This window comes from Dermacentor variabilis, chromosome 1 (assembly GCF_050947875.1).
Source record: "Dermacentor variabilis isolate Ectoservices chromosome 1, ASM5094787v1, whole genome shotgun sequence".
In the NCBI taxonomy this organism is placed as follows: Eukaryota; Metazoa; Arthropoda; class Arachnida; order Ixodida; family Ixodidae; genus Dermacentor; species Dermacentor variabilis.
In genome coordinates this window covers 165,713,594-165,734,802 of record NC_134568.1, presented here as the reverse complement: position 1 = coordinate 165,734,802, position 21,209 = coordinate 165,713,594, and the positions used below count along the sequence as shown (strand labels likewise).

Here is a 21,209-nt window from a genome sequence, read left to right as displayed (position 1 = left end):
TTAGGTTAGCGTCTAGAAACCTCAACTCTAGATTCTTTGGGAGCTCACTGGTGAGGCGAAAATCGTACAGCACACGGGCAAAAACGGCGAAGATGGTCTTCATCTTGGAAGCAAGGTGACCTTCTGCCTTCTTCAATACAATTAGAAAATCATCTACATACCGAAAAACAGAGTGCACGTTGGACCCGGATAGTTCAGCTTCAAGACACCTGTCCAAACTTGCCAAAAGGAGGTCACTAAGCGCGGGCGCTGAACAAGAACCGATGCGTATGCTCTTTTTCCGGACAAACGCTTCCTCGTTGAAAGTGATCACAGTGGACTGCACGTAGCACATCAACAATTCAATAAAGTTATCGATGCTGGTCCCGAACGAATTCTGGAAGTTCAGGCTTCCGGCCACGTCAATGGCTTCCCGTACAACAAGGCACAGCGGGGCGTGCGGCAGGGTGTAGTAAAGGTCTTTTATTTCGATGGAAATCCCCGAAAGGCTTCCTGCGTTTTTCTCCTTGAAGGGGTCAGTCAACTCGGTCGCACTACGGAGCAAATAAGGGTCGCTGATGCTGAGCGTTCGGAGAGCCTTCATAAGGAAGGTTCCGAACACCAACTAGCCCAACGTCGATCCCTCATGTATTACTGAACAGATAACTTAGCGCAATAAAAACCACAGACACAACAGAGGTGGACAAAGACAAGCGTGTTGGCTCTAGTACGCGGATTGACAAAAGAACGGCCCTTCGTCTTGCCAGCAAATCCCTGTGAAGCGGTGGCTTGCACAGTAAAGCTGCAGCCTTTCAAATCTCACAAGTGAATGCTACGTCAGTGTTCTTGCTTCGAAAATGGACTATACGCATTCAATACATGAAACAGGTCATTGTTTACGAGCAGGTTATATCCTAAAATGCGGCTACAAGTGCTTGTTTTAGGCGCCTAAAACATATATTTTTAGTGCCTAAGAATCTGGCCTCTAGTGATAATGTAGAAATCATCATCTAGTTGTTGTCACACCTTCCCCGTCATAGCACCTTTGCCGTTCCATCGACGTTATTTCGTTTTCGTCTTTCTATCGTCGGCACTGCGTCGTAGCCGTACAGTCGTAGTCACGCCGCCGTGCTCATTGCAACTTTAGCAAACGAGTGCCACTTCATAGTGCGCCGATACCGGTGTATGTGGCATAGAGCCGAAGCAACCAAAGTCAGAATTACCACTACACGTATGAAATAAACGTGACTTCAGGAATATGATACGTCGCTACATTGCTTTATTGCTATTACCATCGCATTACCATCGCATTACCGTCGACAGTCATCGTGAGATGAGTCCTTCCAGAATTTTTTTCTTTTGTTGACATTCATGTTTTTTTTAGCTTAGTATGTTTGTGTCTGTAGTGTGTGCGCGTTATATGGGGAAACGGGTTGCCTCAGTTGACTGTATTCAGATTGCTGGCTCTGTTGTAGTCTACCTTCCCATTTATTTATAGTTAATAAATAACAACAGCAGAGCACCACTTCCAGAACTGCCGGGAACTTCTCGTTTCTTCTAAAAATTTCTTCTACCAACGTCCATTAACCCAAAGGTTATTCATAGACCTAAAGAGTTACACTGTTTCTGTGTGACGCCTATGCTGATTGACACAATGCCCTTCGATGTACATTTTATTTGTTCGACGCCAACTGCCTATCTCTTGAGTGATGTGTGCCTTTTTAATCCCTTAAATATCTCTAGTCTTGAAAGTTGACGTTCAGCTGTTCAGTGTTTCATTAGCCAGCTATCACCGTTATCGCTTTGTTAGCGCTTCCAGTTGTCCTTGCGAAGTGTCGTAGGTCACAGGGCTGTTCACTGTTTATCGTTATATTTGCAGAACCATTATCACGCCTAAAAGGTCGCACGTGCGTATGAAAAGACGGATTGACTCTCAATCACCCCCAAGCTTTTCTTTATAATTTCAGCAATTATCCTCAACATTTCCTTCTTATATTCAAGGTCTATGAACATGTTCACAGGTAAATATAGAAGACGCAAAGCATAGGAAATGCAGGTCAGTCCAAATGACGAATCCTCAGTGAAGGAGAAGGAAGGAAAATATTGCGGCGCAATTTCTTCGGGCATACTGGCAAGATTCCGGGTTGCAGGTATGCATGCATTGTGGAACCACGTTTAATAGCTGAAAATCATTTCAAATCTATTGTGTAGCCACGGTGTGACTGACAAACTCATGCGATACAATTTTTAGAAAATACCTCTACCGTGGTAAGAGGTCACAACCCAGTTCTGTCATATCAGAAATAAGTGCTCCTTATATTTTTCTCAGATATTTTTCTCAGGGTGCAGTATGAGCTGCCGTGAATGCGTTCGCGCGCGACAAAGCGCAGTGTAAAATGCGTCAACTCCCTAACACTGCTGCTTCGTTACAAAAATCTGCCCTTGCTCACCGTCCTGCAGCGCTATCTTGCGCTCGTACGATCATTTTGGTGTTCGCTGATTACGGGGCGCTCATGGTAAGCCATCACGTTTTTGTTTGTACAAGGAAGGGCAAAAACCGATGCTGCCTCGATATTGTGCCAGTTAGGCATGTAACCTTATCGAGAACACGCCACGCTTCAACTCGTGTAGTAGCGTGTCGTCTGACGCCCTGCAAGCACTTCAGGAAAGAAAAGATCGCATAGTTCCGTTCGCACGACTGATAATGAGCTAGCGAGAAACAGAGGAGTGCCCAGGTGAGATAAAGAAATCGCCCGTTATCAAGGGCTTTACATCTATTCCCAGGGAATTCCCCTCTCTCTTCATGGACGCAACCGGCTTTAAGGTCCGCCACGATAAAAAAGCTGCCAGTAACGGACATCTGTTAGGCTCAGCCGACTCACAGTCCTGTCTCCGGGAAAGCCCGCAGCCGCTGGCAATGTTTCTAAAGCTCTGTCTCTGTGAGTATATTGCGAACTATATATTCTACTTGTCATGCCAACTCTCTTGCACGCCTAGTACTGTTCGGTTCTGCCAATGTCAACTTGCACGATATCCTGGCGCCCATTAGCACAATCGAACAGTACGGCGCATAAGGTCTCCTAACTTCCTCGACGAAGGCAAACTTATCTTTTTGAAACAAATGCTTTCATTGCTGTCTATTAATTCTCTTGCTTATGTAAATTTCTAAGGTGTACGCTTCAGCAGGATCAGGAGGATTTGTATCAAATATGAACTAACGTAATGTCTTCGGTGTACGGGGGCATGATTCGGTTTAAATAGCTGCTTTTTGTGTGGTTTCCTTCAGTGCACCTGCGTATAATTTTCGTACTAGCACATTGACAGGTCAATGAGATTTCCTACAAAAAAAAAAAAACAAAGAGGCAAACAAACAAGATGTGTTAAGGCTAAACTAAAGTAGCCAATTTTAGTGCCTAATTTAACCGAAGAGACAAGACGTCTCTTTTCATCAACTTTTTTTTATTCAGTGCGCCTAAAAAACTTGCGGCTCACTACTTAGGAATTAACAAAGATATATCAGAGAAAAATCGACAACTATCTGCAGCAAAAATGAATTTAAGTTTATTTCAGAAATTTATAAATCCCTGAGCGAATTGGCACAAGTAGGAAACTCTACGCTGATATCGGCGGCCACGAAAGAATGTATAAAAATTTCATAAACTGTTCTTTATTTAATGTAGCTTCAAGTATTGGACAAGGTTAACAACTTCGTTGTCATGCTTTACATGCCTTAATATTACTAGACTGCCAAAAAATCCATGCTAGACGCTTTACAGTGCTTACGATGTCATCATGTCGAGTTATTGGCTTGCGCGTAGCACCATATAGTATTCTGGAATATTTCAGCATTACCGTTTGTCTGTGGCATGCCAACTCGCGTATACAGATTTTGGTGCACATTGTAGAAGCGAGGCAGTGGAAACCGTTCCGCAGGGCGTCATACCTGCCTATCTCACAGTCAACCTTTGGCTTCTCGGCGTTAAACTCTATCTAGATTAGTTTACGGAGCTTGTTTTGAGCAGTATGCGCAAATACATTCCTCAGTACAAATCGAACGCTATAAATATCCCCACTGGAGCTCGTCTGAACTTTTTGCTGCCCTGAAGCATAAGTATCGCGTGCACTGAAAATCTAGAAGTCTTGTGCCTAATGAGTAGAGGGAAGCATTCTGCTTTTTTCGGGCTCTCTGCAAACGCCTCTATAAGCGGCATCACGACTCATATATTGTATTCTTGAAAAAGAGCGCCTCCGACCTGCTGGCGCAACGTTCGAAGTATATCCGCAAGCACTGTAGTAAACGGGTAGTGTTTTCGCCTGCTCGGCTCTAGTGGAGTAGAAGTTGAAACATTGTGGAATATGTTGCTGCCCATTTCTCACACTTACGTAAAGCAGCTTCAGGTTTCAACGATGGTGTCACTCAGTCGCACACGACGGTTCTTGCATCTAGTGCTGTGTTGTTTCAGGAAAAGCTCATCAACGTGTGCGTTAAGCGATTGAAACCTTCCTTATCATGCGGCCCTGATGGCAAACCCTTCGCAATTCTAAAAGCTTAGGGCATAAAATTTGCCCCAGTATTGATATTATATTTAATAACTCTTTGAATGCTTTCCCTTTCCCTTACATGTAGAAAACTGCTCGTGTTTTTCCTGCATTTAAGTCTGGCTGTAAAACCAACGTCTTAATTATCGCCCGATTCCTCTTCTCTGTGCTATGTCTGAGATTTTTGAGCACGCCCTTCCCAATCTATTGCCTTTTAGTGTGAAGAATTCATTGATTCCGAATCAGCATTGAGTTCTCAAAGGCCGCTCCACTATCCCAAATCTTGCCAGTTTATGACACAGATGTCCGCACCGGTACTCTAAAGGGGAGCAAGTTGGCACCATTTACTGTGACCTCACCAAACTTTTGATGTAGTCAGCCACTCACTGCTTCTGATCATGCTTACACACTTTGGTGCTGACTCGTCAGTTGTCAATCTCTTGTGCAGCTATGTTCTTTTTATTTCATGTTATGTTAACGTCAATGGCCATACGTCTTCATATTGCATGGCGACTTGTGGCGTTCCTCAAGGATCAGCATTAGGGCGACTCATTTTTTTTAATGCGGAAGGATTATATACCCAATTACGTGAAAATCCGACGTTGTAGTCGGCGGCGTGACCGAATGGTACCAAAAATGGCCGACGGCAAAGAGTAACATACACATCAAAAAGTACTCAAATTAACGTCAAATTTTTCAGGTAAATAAAATAATCAATGCCCTTGAAAAGAATATGAGGTAACATTACATCTGGGTGGGAATCGAGCGCGGGCCTCCGAAGTGCGAGACGCTTCCCCGACATCGTGGCGGCTCCACGGTTCTGGTTGACTAAACGAGCGCGCTTCGTTGGGCACACGACGGAGCAGCCAATGTTTTGGAGGTGGCGCAAATAAAATCATGAATGTACAATTGAACGCCGCGGAGCGGTCCTTCGAATTATGAACTCCTCGTGTGCAAGCGAGCGCGTTCAGACGTTTGGCGCATTTTCACTTGGCCTTACTGGACGCAGTTAGAATACAGGCGAGAGTTTGCGCGAACAAAGAACGCACAGACAAAAAAAATTCGCGAAAGCAGCTATAATGCTTTCGCATTCCCACACGTAAGTACCTCTGCAAAATTTTTAGTATTTATTAATGAGGTTCTTTCCGTTATTTGGGATTCTTCATTTCTTTTTATATGCCGATGACATCAAATTTTTTAAAGCTAATTCACACTGTTGATGACTGTCGCATTCTGCAGCATAACCTGTTTCCTTTTTCTAAACGGTGCAAAGATAATAAACTCACGTTGAATGCTGCTAAGACCAAAGTCACGACTTTCACAAGCAAAACAGCAAGCATTTCTATTTCTTATTCTGTAGATTCTGTACAATTGTGTAAGGCTTGTGAGATCAACGATGTCGTTGTACTTTCTGATATCACGCTAAACTTTTCAGCTCACACAAAAGGCGTTGCAATGCGGGGTTTGGCGCTCTCTTGGCTCTGTTTGCAGGCTATCGAGAGAATTCAATTCTCCTACACGGTTCTGCAAGTTGTACGCAACCGTCTTCCACAACTCGAATATGCGTAGGTCGTCTCGAGCGGCATTTCTAGATCCAACAGTGACATTGTAAATTGGGTCCAGAAAAAAGCTTATAAGCATTCAACATCACCGCTTTGCTAACACGAATACTGGACCTTGTTCTAGCAATGCTGGATTGCTGTCATTGCCCTTACTTCGCTACCGACATAATCGCGCTGACAGTCTGTTTCTTTTCAAACTCCTTCATGATATACTCACCTGCCCCGAACTAATTAGTTGCATCATGTTTCGTAGTCCACGCAAGATCACTAGAGAACACAGACTTTCCACGTTCCTGCCTGTCATCATCAACATTCAACTGTCCCCAGAATGCCGAGTTTTTATAACGCTTATTTTCATTACCTCGATATTTTGCATAATTCGCTACCATTGTTCTCTTCCGACCTTTGAGTTGTTGTGTCACAGTTTCACACATTGTTCGACTGCCTTTCTCCTCCTTTTTCTTTTCTATTCACATTGCGCTTTGTCGTATGTACACTCTTCTTTTGAAGATTGTTCTTTTTATTAATTATTTATTAACTTATTATCCTTCAATTTTTTGTTTCTTAGTTATTTTTTTAAATGTATGCGTGCGCCAGCACTCAGACCTTAGGGTTGTTACTGGGCATGGTAAATAATAATAATAATAATAATAATAATAATAATAATAATAATAATAATAATAATAATAATATATTATTATTATTATTATTATTATTATTATTATTATTATTATTATTATTATTATTATTATTATTATTATTATTATTATTATTATTTGCATACCACATCGGTCCTCAAGACAGACATTTTCGGTTTCGACTAAATTTCGAAAACGTTTTCAGCTGATTTGTTGCTCTTGGACTTAAAAAGAAGAGAGAAAAAAATAACACAGAACCGCATGCATAGCTTAGCAACAACCCTTTCGGAAAAGCGAGCCAAATATTCAAAACTGAGTGGTACCACCCCATTAAGGATGGCACAGCAACAGCGTGCCGCGATGCATAGAAGTGGCGCGCCGTGTTGCAGTCAACGGCTTCGAATAATGCACTTGGGTGCGCAAGCATTCCCTTCCTCGGTTAGCAAGCCCGAGCGTCGTGAGTATTATTTTACGCATACATATGCTGGAGAACACAATCGTTGCAACCACGAGTGTCTCGAGAGAAAGGAGTGCCTTGAAATGTAGACGCACTCCCTCTGAAGGGGCTGTGGAGTGCGGTTTGTGTCGTTTGTAAGAAGGAATGAATACGTATCAGTAGAGTAAACAGGCTGACAGAAAGTGAATCGATTAATCCATGCGCCTTGCAACATGATATACCGCTACAGAGCATAACGCAATAAAGAGACACAGGGAGATATTGACCTGCAGTCTTCTCAAAGTATGAATTGCTGCTTGAGTGCCTGGACAATCAGTTTAGTTTTTTTATTGCACGCAGAGGGAGGTTAAGTAGATTTAGAGCAATGCCTAGTCAAAAATACGAAAAAAGAAATTAAAAAACACGGTAGCGTACCGATAGGATTACAAAGGATAGTTTACGTGTGACAGGTGGCGAGCAATAATGCACTTTCTTCAGAAGATCAGTGACCAGCGGCGCCAGCTACTCATCTTATGACTCAGCTTATGACTTTTAAGTCGTTCTCATACATTCTTTACACATATGAATTTACAGTGCCTAATACAGAGATCAGCAGTTGTGGAACTGTTCTGGTGGCAGCAAAAAATGGCAACGAATGAATGAATTAAATTTCAGAAACGATGGCTGCGTGGCTTATGCTGGGCTGCGAGCAAGTAGTAAACGGTAGTAATGAATGTAACTTCCAATCGAATGTATTTTTAGGGCGAAGAATCAATTATCTGGCTCCAAAGGGACTCGAATTTTTCGAAAATTTTCTCAAGTTTATGCTACAAAAAGAAGATCGAGAGGGTCGAACAAAGCAAAGCGGAGCATTGCGTTAAAAGGACCAAGCAATAGACCATCGAAGTCTTTTTTCTCTTTCTTATTGCCCATAGCAACTATTGTCACTACTATTGTTGCCATATTCATTGCACAGGGCAAGAATTCAACAAGCGAAAAGCGGTAATTCATATTGTTTCGTCTTTTTTTGTCTCATTAGTTGCACTGCTAGCTACTTCGCTTGCTGCCACTCAAGAAGCCAGATTTTTCATTGCATAGGGCGAGAACTTAACAAGCGAAAAGCAGTAATTCATATGTTTTCGTCTTTTTTTTGTTTCATTAGTTGCACTGCTAGCTACTTCGCTTGCTGCCTCTCAAGAAGCCAGCAAGAAATTTCATCACGAACAACAGAAGTCCGATGCGAAAGAGAAGAGAGAAGGTTGCTGCTCGGATATGGAAATGATTTCCACCGAAGAGCTTAAGTGGGGGAAAAGGATGCTTCGAAGCATTCACCTCGCCAACGAAGCAGTCAAGGTAAAAACGAAAGATGCGGTTTCGTTATGTTGCTTGAGCAAAGTAAAGTTGATCACAATGGCAGACTCACACCTGCTGCAAATTATTTCTAATCATGTCATGTTCAGCGGCCGTAGAGGGCGTCCAGAAAATAAATTCTAAAAAAATTTGCTACAAGGTAAAAAACTACGCCTTTATGTTGGCGAAAGAAACTTTATTGTAAACCAGAGGGTCAGAGAATTGTTCTGCTTTGACGATGATAGCAAAGAAGAGCTGACGGAGGGGTCATTATAGACAAACGATATATAATCCGGAAATGGCATGGTACCTTACCGTGCGTGACCGATCTCTGCGGGGTCACAGCATCACAGCCCTGGTCCGACACCATACGACTACTTTCGCGGGCTTTGGGAGAACTAGGGTTATCGGAGAACACCATAAATGAGCGGAAACTGTGAACCCAAGATGTTATTATTAAGCATATTCCGTTGTAGTTTGTTGGGAAAATGCGAATGCTCCGCAAAAACATTTGAGAAATAAGATTGGAAAAAAAAATAAGGTCATTCCATTTTCGAAGATGGTGTAAAAATCGCGAATGCTGTTCCGCAAAATAAAACACGTTTTTCAAAAATCGGTTCTTAACTGTATAAGTAATTACCACTTTTACCCTGCAAATATTCTTTTGCAAAGGGCAAGAATACGTTCCAGGAACTCAGCAGACACTTACTTTGACAACGCGGAAGGAAAATGACACATTGCTGGAATGTGTCGTTTTCTTACCGTGTCGACAAAGTAAGTTCCTGGTGAATTACTGGAACGTATGCGTCAACTAGATAAGCTGAGAAGCATCATACGAATATGGTCCTTTCTCTACAATAGAACTTTCCGGACGCTTTTAACGGGCGGGAAAAATGAGAGCTGGCCACCTTGTCATGCGATCAAGTTGGGGAACTGCGGCAAAGGCGAGACATACAGTACAAGAGAAAAAGTTAGATGAGCCAGTTTGTGCGATACCTTTTCACGTTCTTTTTCAGCGACGAAAGTGAAAGCACGTATTTATTGCTATTTTTGTGCGCCAAATTACGCTACTCAACGTGACTGCAGTGGAAGCTGCTCGTGTACTTACCACGATGCATCTGACTACACAACGAGTGCCCTAAAAAATGACATCCTTGTGTGCTGAGCGTGCCGAATTATGATGAGCTTATTGCCGTGACGAGGAGGGCCTGACAGTTTGGTTCTCAGCGCTATGTATCTCGAACGCTGCTGCGTTTCGGTGAACTCGGTGCAGAAAGAACTACAAGAGCGCAAAACTCCTTTGTTTCTTTATACGCTGGAGATCATACGCGGGAGCTGACACTGGGACGCAATAATCTACACCATCAAGTCTATTAGGAGTCAATGCCACTGAAGGTCGCTTGCAATACTCATATATGGCACTTGATACGCATGAAAAAAGAAACGCTCCATAAATACAACAAGCACACTGCAGTTTCTGATAAAACGCAATAAGATATGGTGGATAAAAGGGCGATGCCTCGTGTCTTGCTTTAACTATATTATTATTTTTTTATTTACAAGTGCTGCTGTATCCATACGAGATATAGCAAGGGATGGGTCAGTACAAAACTTAGAAGATACAAGAACACGTTTGCACAATATAACAGGTTAAATGGTGGCATAAAAGAGGCACAACAGGTTTACAGAATGCAGATCAGAGGTAAGAATGCTAGCAAATACTAACACGATATATATTTTATAACTTCTGCAGAAAATTGTTCCGTGGGTAGTCGTCTAATGGATCCATCAAGCTTGTTCCACAGTTCAATTTTTGACAGAAAGAAAGAAAACTTAAAGCAGTTCAGTTGCGCACTAAGCGGGACAAATGTTCATCGAATCAGTGCGCCTGGTTCTGCGCACAGAGCTGGTGACATAAGATGTAGGCATGCAGACTTGAACAGAAGAACTGACAATTTTGTGAAGCATGATAAGACGATCACATGCGCGTGTACAAGCCAGCGACTGTAGGGTTAATAGCTGAGCATGCTAGGAGGGGGAGAAGAGGCGATCGAACCTGCCGTATATAAATCGTATCGCTTTTTTTTGTACAGCTTCAAATTATAGAGGCGTATTTAAGGATGGGTTGAACTAGCGTTTTGGAGGCCGTGAGTTTGCACTCTTTAGTGGAATTTTTCAGCGTGCGTTTGACTTAACCAAGCCTCTGAAGCGCTTTTGAACAGATGAGGTCAACGTGCTTGTGCCAATTTAAGTTAGCCGTGAAAGTGACTCCAAGATACTTGCAGGTAGTTCGTGAACAAAAATGATTGAGTAAGACCGGACATCGAACAGCACAGTGTTAAATAGTGTGTGACACGGTAGTTGAACGTACTACATTGTTGGATGCTGTGATAGTAAAACAAAATGCGTCATAAGAAAATCAAGGCTGCACCACTTCTGATTGTGTTTGGGCATCGAGTAGTCGAATTTTACGAACAATGCATGTGCAAATTATCCGCCTATGAGCTAACGCGCTCTATTTACGCCTTGCTTCAATAGAATATCGTTACACCGGGGTTGTTGGAGAAGTATGGGAGAGGCCTTTGCCCTGCAGTGGGCGTAACCAGGCTGATGATGATGATGATGATGACATTATTTTCACGTTGCGATTATTGGATTGACACATTTATGCCTTATTTATGTACTGCCCTTACCTTGTTTGCCTTAGTAGAGTATTAATCTGCCTTATCAACTATTTCGGATATGTCTCTCGAATTTGTATTCTTGTATTCCTCATAGTTAATGTTACCTGCTTATTTTCAGCTACAGAGACTTTTTGTGCATTTGGAGTGCGTATATTAAAATGATCAATTTATTTATCCTATGTTAACATCTGGTGTGCTTCATAATCTAAATCTGTTACCTTAGTGAGCACCAACATTCATTGTAATTGCGACATGTTTCTTTTCATTTTCCCGGCTGTATAATTGCAGAATGAACGTCGCACACTGTAATGGTCTTTAGGGACCCAGTCAAGTTGCCTAGAGTGGCTTTTATCCATGAAGATCATCCAGATTTTCTAGATAAATAAAGATTGATTGATTGATTAAAGAACAAGTGCTGTTAAGACTGACATGTTACGTGTGGCTCATGCCGGCACCAGTGGGTGTACAAACCATAAGTCATTGCACCTGCAACTAAACTGTGTTATTAGTGTGAGAGCAGAGGGCATGGGCAGAGTGAAGTCAATAGAAATTTTGGCAGCAACAGATTTTTCCTACTATACCGCACGTATAATTTACGGAAATTAAACTTACGATTAAATATAACAGCGCGTAGGAGAAACAACGCCACCGGAGAAAAATCCAGCAATCAGTAATTCTTTATCAGCAGAAAAATCACAGTTTACCTGAAAACAACTGCGAATAATTATGGGGCATAATGTGACGTCGTTATCTATATAGGGGTATATCCAGTAGGGTCAGCGGATATATCAAAGCTCTCAAAATGTTTTTACGTCGTCAATCTAACAGTTACTCTACTTCTTGAAACTTGTTTATAGCATCCTGAAAATTAGCCTTGATCATGCCTCGTATGAGCAACGGTACCGCGCTCACTACCGGCAACATGAGTGCTTTCTGATGTTTGTGAATTCTTTCTCACCGATAAGTTACCTTTGAAGTCCTGTAGCCGTGAGGAAAAATTTGGTAGCGTCGAAAAAAAACGAACAAAAAAACAAGTGTGAACATCCAGAACCTGTCTAAGAATATACTGAAAAAAAAAACTGTTAAAGGTATAATGGGAGGACTGACTGTTGGGCTAGTTGGTCTAGCATAATAATTATGGTAAATTAGCACAAATTAATAAGGTACACAAAGAACAAAGTGGACAACGCCGGAAGCGCCCGTTCTTGTCCACTTTGTTCGTTGTGCCCGTTCATAATTTGCGCTAATTAGCCATAATTATTAAAGAATCATAGGTTTCGCTGCTCAGGCATCCAGTTGCAACTTGTAGTCCCATGCATCGTGAATCCCTCTCTGTTCTTTGCTTCTTTTTCTCCTTCACTTTTACTTTGTTTTTTCGTTTTATAATATGCCTTGTGCAATGTGGCAAACTGGGAGTGTTGGTACATATTTTAAAAGGCGGTAGCGCAAGAAAGACACGGATTGAGACGAGACGACAAGGACGAGGGCTGAGCTTCCAAAAACATGGCTGTGAATGGTTCACCAATATATACGTGCTGTCCGAGCCAGGGGTTATCATCTGTGCATGCGTAAATATGCCAGCTCTTCGTCTGCAAGCGTGATGGAGGCCATGCTGACACATCCCTCTGCAAGTCTAGAAATCCGTTCAGATTCTGCGATTTCACGTGTCACAGATGCTTTACTCTCCTTTATGCCTAGCACCCCACTCCTGAATGCCGCACGAGAACCCCCCCCCCCCCCCCTGCACCCCCGTCCGTTTATATGACAATGAATCAATAAATATTGAACATATTGTTGCTGATGACTACATATGTGGGTGTGCCCGAAATCTGCTTTTGGCTGCTGAGCACGGGGTCGCGGGACCGAATCCTGGCCACGGCGGCCGCATTTCAATGGGGGCGAAATGCGAAAACACCCGTGTACTTACATTTACGTGCGCGTTAAAGAACCCCAGGTGGTCGAAATTTCCGGAGTCCTTCACTACGGCGTGCCTCATAATCAGAGAGTGGTTTTGGCACGTAAAACCCCATAAAAGAAAAGAAATCTGCTTTCTGACCTTGTACGTCAGGGATGCTAACGTAGGGTAGTTCCCTGCTCTTGCTACCTAGTTTATTTGCCCGGTAAGGTTATTGCCAGTCAGCCGCCAAAGTAACTGCACATGTTGCATCTTTTCAAATGTTCAACGCGCGAGTTTACAACCCCGTTTCCTCTTTTATTCTTCCAATGCCCAGAGAATCATTTGCAGAACTTCCCACAGAAATTGGCAAAAGGAAAAACAGAAAACTCAGCACTGCATCTTTATTGCATACGAAATAAAAATGTTCTTTGATAACTTTTCTACTCGATTCTATGCTAATAGGCACTCTGCAGTCATCTTACAATCATGTATCCGCCTCATCAAAACAAAGCTTTTCCGACAGCTTTTAAGCTGAAAGATATTCCACGCGAAACAAAAAAGCTTTCAAACAATTCGACATCTTGTCGGTGGGAACATGCAACAGTTACAAACGCTCTGCCTTTAATTTCCGCAGAAACTTCCAAAGAATGCCTTCTACAGCGATCACACGGTGTGCTTCGACAAGGTCGGCTGCTTCGATCGCCTAGGCGGAAAGTTTTCCCATTTTGCCTCCAGTCCGAAATCGCCGGAAGTCATTGGGACGAAATTCCTGCTCCATTCTCGACTTAACAAGGATATTCCGGTGCTGTTAGACTACGCTGACAACGCCACGCTCGACGTCGCTCACTTCAACGAAACCAAGGAACTGGTCTTTGTGATCCACGGCTTCGGCGCTTCAGCGAAAAAGAATTGGGTGATCAACCTGAAGGAAGCCTTCTTGAATCTGGTGAGCTGCTCAAAACAACTACACGACGTGAGCTATCTTTCAATGTGCCCTAACTGCAGTGTTGACGCTTTTTCTTGGTTGAGTTAGTCTAAGATAAGGTAGTTCAATACTGAAGAGGCACCGCCGCGTTTGCTTGGTGGCTATGGTGCTGGGCTGCTAAGCAGGAGGTCGCGTGATCGAAGCCCGGCCACGGCGGCCGCATTTCGATGGGGGCGAAATGCGAAAACGCCCGTGTACTTAGATTTAGGTGCCCGTTGAAGAACCCCAGGTGGTCCAAATTTCCGGAGTGCCCCACTACGGCGTGCCTCATAATAAGAAAGTGGTTTCGGCTCGTAAACCCGGTAAATTAATTCTTTTTGATACTGAAGACGCCTGCATAATTGCATACATGATCAATACGAACCGACGGATGTGAATAAAACCAAACCACTGGTTAAAAATGTAGGCGCACTTAAGCCTCTCAAAGCCTCTCTGCTGCTTTGGGAGGTTGAGTTCCATCTATAAGCGAAAGAAATATGCTTATTGTTTTTAGTAGCACCATGACTGAACGCTTACGTAAAAATAAGTATCCCCGAGAAGGAGATTTCTTTATTTAGCCTCGCTCATGCCATACTGTTTGCTAATACTTGCAGAATGATGTGAACGTGGTACTTGTCGACTGGAGGAACGGCAGTAAGACGCCAGACTACGTCTCCGCGGCAGCAAACTCTGCTTTGGTAGGCCGCCAGATGTCCTTGCTGATCCAACAACTCATACGTTCTCATCCGGACACCATGAACGCCACACAAGTATATTTGGTCGGCTTCAGTCTTGGCGCACAGGTTGCCGGATTCTGCGGACGCCATTTTTTCAACGCGACGGGAACCAAAATTGGGCGCATCACCGGTATGGATACAAATGTATATGCATACCAAGGAGCTACAAAATATGGAGGTTGCCTAAATCGTCATCTAGGAACTCTAAGTAATTTGCAGGTTTTAACAAGCGCACACTTTAAGACAAGGACGAAAGCAAGAAAGATACAGAACAGGCGACAACTCGCAACTACAGTTTATACGGAGCAGACAACAAACATAAACAGAAGTATCTGAAAGTACACAGACCGCAGTACGAATAAGCGGAAAAGAACTCCACAGTCATGTTGCAATCCAGAAATTATTGAGAATTTCTATAGGAAATGTTGCATTACTTCAACCTATGCAAGGTTCTCCCAAAGTAAAGCATCTACTTTTACAGTTAAAGAAAAGTAAGTTGGCACCCATAATTTTTCGCGCACGATGATTCAAATACGTTGCTAACAATTAAGCACATTATGTAGGACCACTTGCGTTCGTACTTGTAAAGGGACACATACGGCCAACACGAAATGAGGCTATGTTGGCAGCCTTCAGAGTATGTTGGGATGAGTGTTGTTTTGTTGGATATGAAAATTGCAAGTGAAAGCCATAATTAAGTTTCGTAATTCCCTTCGTGACCAAACGATTACTATGCTTAATTATTTTGCTGGTGGTTACCACAGTCTGTGACGACACAGGAAGCCGTTAATTCTGATAGTGGTACGTCGTTTGTGAGCACATCAAATGTCTCTTCTCAGCCTAAGTTATCTTTCTTTAATTTATGAAAGCACAACAAAAAATGACGAACTCGGTTGAGAGAAGTAGTTATTAATAAAAACGTGACTAGTTCCCAAATAGACTCTGTGCCACCTTACCAATGCCGGTATGTAGGCGTGCGAGCCTTGTCTCCAACGGGGCTTGGCTTAAAGCTTCATAATTTTCTCGCATATATTGCTTTCTTAGAACGCAATCTTCATAAATCACCTATTTACTTTATAGCACACTTCGTTACTCTTTACGCTCATTGAATATAACAAGCGAACGAACAAACAAAAACAAAAATTTAAACTGACGCATTGTGAGCGCTGACCTTGCAGTTTTTCTTCCAACCTTAGCGGTCGCCGGTATACTGCTCATGTTTGATAAATTGCACAACCAAGCAAGAATGGTCATGGTTGATTAACATTTTTTTACATAATAGTATAGAGAAATTCTCATTCTACACACGGTTTTAGTAAGGAATGAAACGTTGTGGCAGACGGAACGCTCTAGCCAGACATATCCTCACGGTGTCTCAGCTCTACGAGAAAATGCCAATCCAAAGTCACCATGTCCCTGCATTCCTATGCATATAGAACAGTACGGTAGCGCTAGTTTTTCTTGTAGTGAATAAAAAAAAGCTCTATAGGGTAACGGGTCCCAAACCAGCCAAAATTTGAAAGAAATTAGCAGCAGCTCACTGAATATATGTGACGGGAAGCTGCTTAAACTCAGACATATATTCTCGAAATTGTCTAAGTCATGCAAAATATAGCATTGTAAGGCGATTTTCCACAGGAATGTGCCAAAATACAAGAATTTTTCTAACTGACGTCGCTCTCTTCCAGCGTTAGACGCAGCCGGACCACTTTTCGAGTCCTATGATTTCCAAGTGTGCAAGGAGGATGCATCATACGTAGACGCCATCCACACGACAGCCGGGAGCAACGTTCTTGCAGGACTGCTGGGCATAGAGAGCCCCTTCGGCCATGTTAACTTCTATCCAAACGGTGGAAAGTCGCAGCCCGGTTGCTGGTTCTTCGGTAAGCATACCTGTACTTACATTAGTGTTTTCCTGTTTTGACAGGGCCACCGTTATTTCAGAGTTGCGCAGGCATTGAGTCTCTTTGATTTCTCATCCTGGACTGTCCAGGACTGCCCGAGATGCTGCATACGTCCATGCTCATGCGATGAAAGCCGCGTCTCGGGCAGTCCAGGGCAGTCCGGGAGGTATCCCCAGCTACGCCGGCATTGTAAAAGAGACGAAACAGGGGCCGGTCTCACAATGCTCTTACTCCCTAAAACTGTAGCACCATTGGTCGACGCCTGGAGCATACTTTGATTTATTGCCGGGTTTGGATTGCACTGGTACTTACTAAACCACAATTCGATGCGAAGCGCTTGGCGCATCCGGGGAAAATTGTAAGCTATGTTCCACCTATATTCGAATAAATAAAAAAAGAAAAAAAACCATTTAGGAAATGTTTATTGCGTCGTTTAGGCAAGTCAATATGATTCAAGGAATTACTATATCAATAAAAATAACATAACAAGAGCAATTTTATATGATTTCATAGAAAGTACGTGAGGCCGCATATTTTTGTATGAAATACGGCAGATCACGTAGAAGACGACGTTCAGCCTGCGAGAGCTGTCCTGTCTTATTTTATTATAGAAGAAAGCACGCAAGCCGAATATTTCAGCAGCTGTGCCTTACAATTTGGGGATCATGTAAAGCTAAAGGCACGATGAGTAAGTCTGAGGTGAGCCCGCCATTGCACATCACCCTCACGTGACCAGCAGCTTAACGTCATCAAACTCAGCGACGTGCAGACGATACACTTAAAGTGATGTCATTGTGGGATGTCATTGCAGTTTGCACACATGTATGACAGAGTGTTTTATATTGCTACCAAGTCTCGGCAGGAAAAGGCTCAATATTACTATACAGGCGAATCAAAAGAAAGAAAGAAAAAAATGAGAAAAAAACACGGAAGATGGCGCACAGCAGGCACAGTAGGCTTGAAAGAAAAACTTGCTCAGAGAAAAACAGTGCAAATTACAAGCAGCACAAGTCCGCTATCACCCGCTGTGGTGGCGCAGTGGCTATGCCGTTGCAGTGCTATAAGCCCGAAGGCCCGGGATGAAATCTCGGCCGCGGCGGCCGCATTTCGATGGGAAAGAAATTTAAAAAAAAACGCCCTTATACCGTGCATTGGGTGCACGTCAAGTAGCCCCAGGTGGCCAAAATTATTCCGAAGTCCCCCACTAAGACGTGCCTCATAATAAAATTGTGGTTTTGGCATACAAAAACCCACAACATCTTTTTAAAGTCTGCTCCAATGCCAGCAACTACTGACGAAGCGCACTGTAAACTTTCTTTTTCAGATCTCTTCTGCCATCACCGCCGCTCAGTACAGTACTTCATGGAGTCCATGCAGGAGAACCGACATTGCCTATTCAAGTCGAACCCTTGTGACAGCATTGACAGCTTTCTGGATTCGAAGTGTAATTCTACGGGACCTCATGGCGAAATGGGTTACTTCAGCGACAATGCCGAAGGTCGTGGAGCCCAGTTCCTGTGGACCAACGGAAACAACCCCTTCTGTAAGGCGTGAATCAACACTGCATGTTCTAAAGCAGCACAGTCTCATGCAGCGCGCAGCTATATATAGCCACTAAAGTGATACCACTAACCGTCCCAGTGGCATAGTGCGCCAGAGATTGCAGATGCACGCACGTATTAGAGAAGCTGCACATTGCATTTCTTCACCTTGTAATCATCTGTGAAATAAACATCGCCAACAACTGCAGTCGAGTCTATATATGAATATGCGCGGTAAAGTCTGCTGCTTGGGAAGCGCTGCGCTTATTCACTTAAAAAAGGCGCTTTTGTTTTTAATAACTCTTTTTGGTGGCAGAATGTCTTTTACGTGCTGATCTCTCTCTCTCTCTCTCTCTCTCTCTCTCTCTCTCTCTCTCTCTCTCTCTCTATATATATATATATATATATATATATATATATATATATATATATATATATATATATATATATATATATACACACATATATATACAGCTGTGTGCGCTGCCACACAATCTGCGAAGGCGCCACATAGGCATACCACTAATACATTCAACGTCATACAGAGCAAAGTCACAATTTGTCACACAGTCTGGTATTTCTTAAGTAACGCAGCAGCGCCTTCACAGCTCTCGCGCTGATGTTTGTGTAGGCCAGTTTCCAAGAATGTTCTCTTCCGTCAGTGGGCGCTTGTCCAATTGGTCTAGAGTGGCTGAGAGCAGGCTGCTCTTTGCGAGTTGAAACGAGGGAACTCGCAAAGAACGTGCGCGATTGTTTTGCTGCACCAGCAGAAGTCCCAATTGAACATTCCAATCTAAAGGTGTGCGCATTTTAATATGATACTCCAAGCCATAGACGGTCTAGAAGGATACAGTCTTGTCGTGGGAGGTGGGACGGAATACAAAGTTGTAAATTAGGATCCAGGGCATCAAGGCGTGTGGTTGTAAATTCGGATGAATTTCGTTGATTCAATGTTAGGTTACGCGTAGCTGACTTAAAGATGTAAACAACTCGTATGTCAAGCTTTTGATCAACGTTTGCTTAGATAAAAGAAACTTATTGTCATTGAGGACTGTGACTGAGTCCCAGGGACTCAGTAATTATAAAACTTAAAAGATCAGAAACGTGAGGACATCCCCACCAAGCTTCGTTAAAGGGAGAGAAAGAAACTAAGAGGGAAAGGTAGGGAGGTTAATTAAGCACGTGCCCGGTTGGCTACCCTACACCTGGGGAGGAGAAAACAAAAGAACAGATAAGGAAAGAAAAGAAAGATAATAGTCATTCACAGTCAGTCGCAGAGGAATCTCCCCTTTCGCAAGCGTTCATATACAATCCAGTGTCTTTCAAGAAGCACAGAAGGGCTTTTGTGGCCTTCTTGCATGCAAGAATGCATGGGCTATGATGGTCCAAGGATCTTTTCTTCTGAGAGTGCTCGATTATCTAGCAGGTTGAGTTTCGCTTGTACAGTACGTCGTTGAGTGTGAAAGGATGGGCAGTGACACAGAAGGTGCTCTAGAGTCTCGTCGCACCCGCACAAATTGCACGCCGCCCATCAGGAATTAACAGAAATTTCTAAAAGGGCAAATCCATAAAATATTGCGTGCATAAAGGATTCCTAACTGTATGGCGGACTTGGGATGCTACACGTGACATCGCCACACTCAGCCGCATCTCAACTTCCTTTGAGATTCTTAGCGCTGTTCGGATTGCGAAGGTGCAGCCTCCTCTCTGAAAAAACAGTTCACGCCTGAAAATGCCAGGATACGGGACGGTAAATGCTTCTGCCCACTTTTGCCGATGGGATGACTGTAGCGGAACCAAATGAGCCCACAGACACCGATAGCTGAGGCAGACGTTCAACCAAGCGCCCGTGTCAACATCTAAGACGAGGTAGCCTAGTGGCCCTTTCATTGAAGATATTGGTATGCACAGCAAATACACAGAGCCCTTACCACCATGATGAGGCGTCGCTTGCTGGGAAAGGTTGTGATACTTTGAAAGATAGCCAGTGCAAGAAATTACGCATACATAAAGAGCAATAAAGTTGGCAGGAAAAACGCAATGCAAATGCAATGCAATGCAAAAACACACTGACATGTAGAATAAAAAAAAAAATAGCTCGGGCGTGGAAGCGTGCGCTTTCTCTGTGAGGCTTTTTCAATCAACAAACTGCATTTCTCTTTTCTCCTTTCCCTCTTCTTTCGTGTGCGGGTTGTTTTTCACGTTGAATAATTTTTTAAGGCGTGAGGGTACAAAATTTGCATGTGAGTCTGATTGGGTTGAATTCCTTGCATACCAAAGTTTTGTCAGTTAAGTGGTGCTGTCCGCGCACGTGCGCGATTTCACCACGTGTTCCCCTTCCCCCTTTCTCATCTTCCTATTCTCCCATTTACTCTGCGTCGAGCACCCAACCAGGTGAGTTTTTGGTTAACATTCTTGTCTTCTCTTTTTCTTTTCTCCTTCCTCTGCTCCTCGCCTGTCGATGAACTTGCTCAAATAAAGGTGACTCAGTAGTCAGCTCCAATGAAAAGTTGCACTGGGAAGTATAAAAATTCACCCGACAGAACAAATACCACCAATATTGCAAGGCGGCACCCACAAAATATTAAACGAAGAACTACCACCTACATGCTCGTAAAAAAATTCAATAAGCGTTTGCTTCTTCCCCACTTCAAATTTGCAATTACAGTACCACGATATCAGAATAATGTATGCTAATGACTGCCGGAGTCTTACTTCCAATGGATCATGCCCGTTTCCCTGGAGGCAGCGTCCAAGAGCAACATATGCCACAAATTTTTCACAGTAGCAGCCATTAAGGAAACAAGCATTAATTTTGGCTTTGAACAACCTATAGGACGCCATTAGCGTTCACCGGGCAAGCCTTAATTGTATCAAGTGTAGACACATGAAGAACCATACTAGACAAGAATCAATCGGCAACTACGTTTTGTTCTTACTTGTTACTTTCTTCGTTTACAGCAACTGTCTTTTGTTTC

At 43.1% G+C, this 21,209-nt stretch overlaps 1 protein-coding gene across 1 annotated transcript; it reads left to right on the top strand.

The window, feature by feature from the left end:
* Positions 1 to 2,643: 2,643 nt before the first annotated feature.
* LOC142572412 (pancreatic lipase-related protein 2-like) lies at positions 2,644 to 18,439 on the top strand. Its single transcript, XM_075681507.1, has 6 exons — positions 2,644 to 2,918; positions 8,317 to 8,507; positions 13,720 to 14,031; positions 14,664 to 14,916; positions 16,475 to 16,669; positions 18,015 to 18,439. Exons 1-6 carry the CDS (start codon positions 2,783 to 2,785, stop codon positions 18,242 to 18,244), a joined length of 1,317 nt encoding a protein of 438 aa, XP_075537622.1. The 5' UTR covers positions 2,644 to 2,782; the 3' UTR covers positions 18,245 to 18,439.
* Positions 18,440 to 21,209: the final 2,770 nt, after the last annotated feature.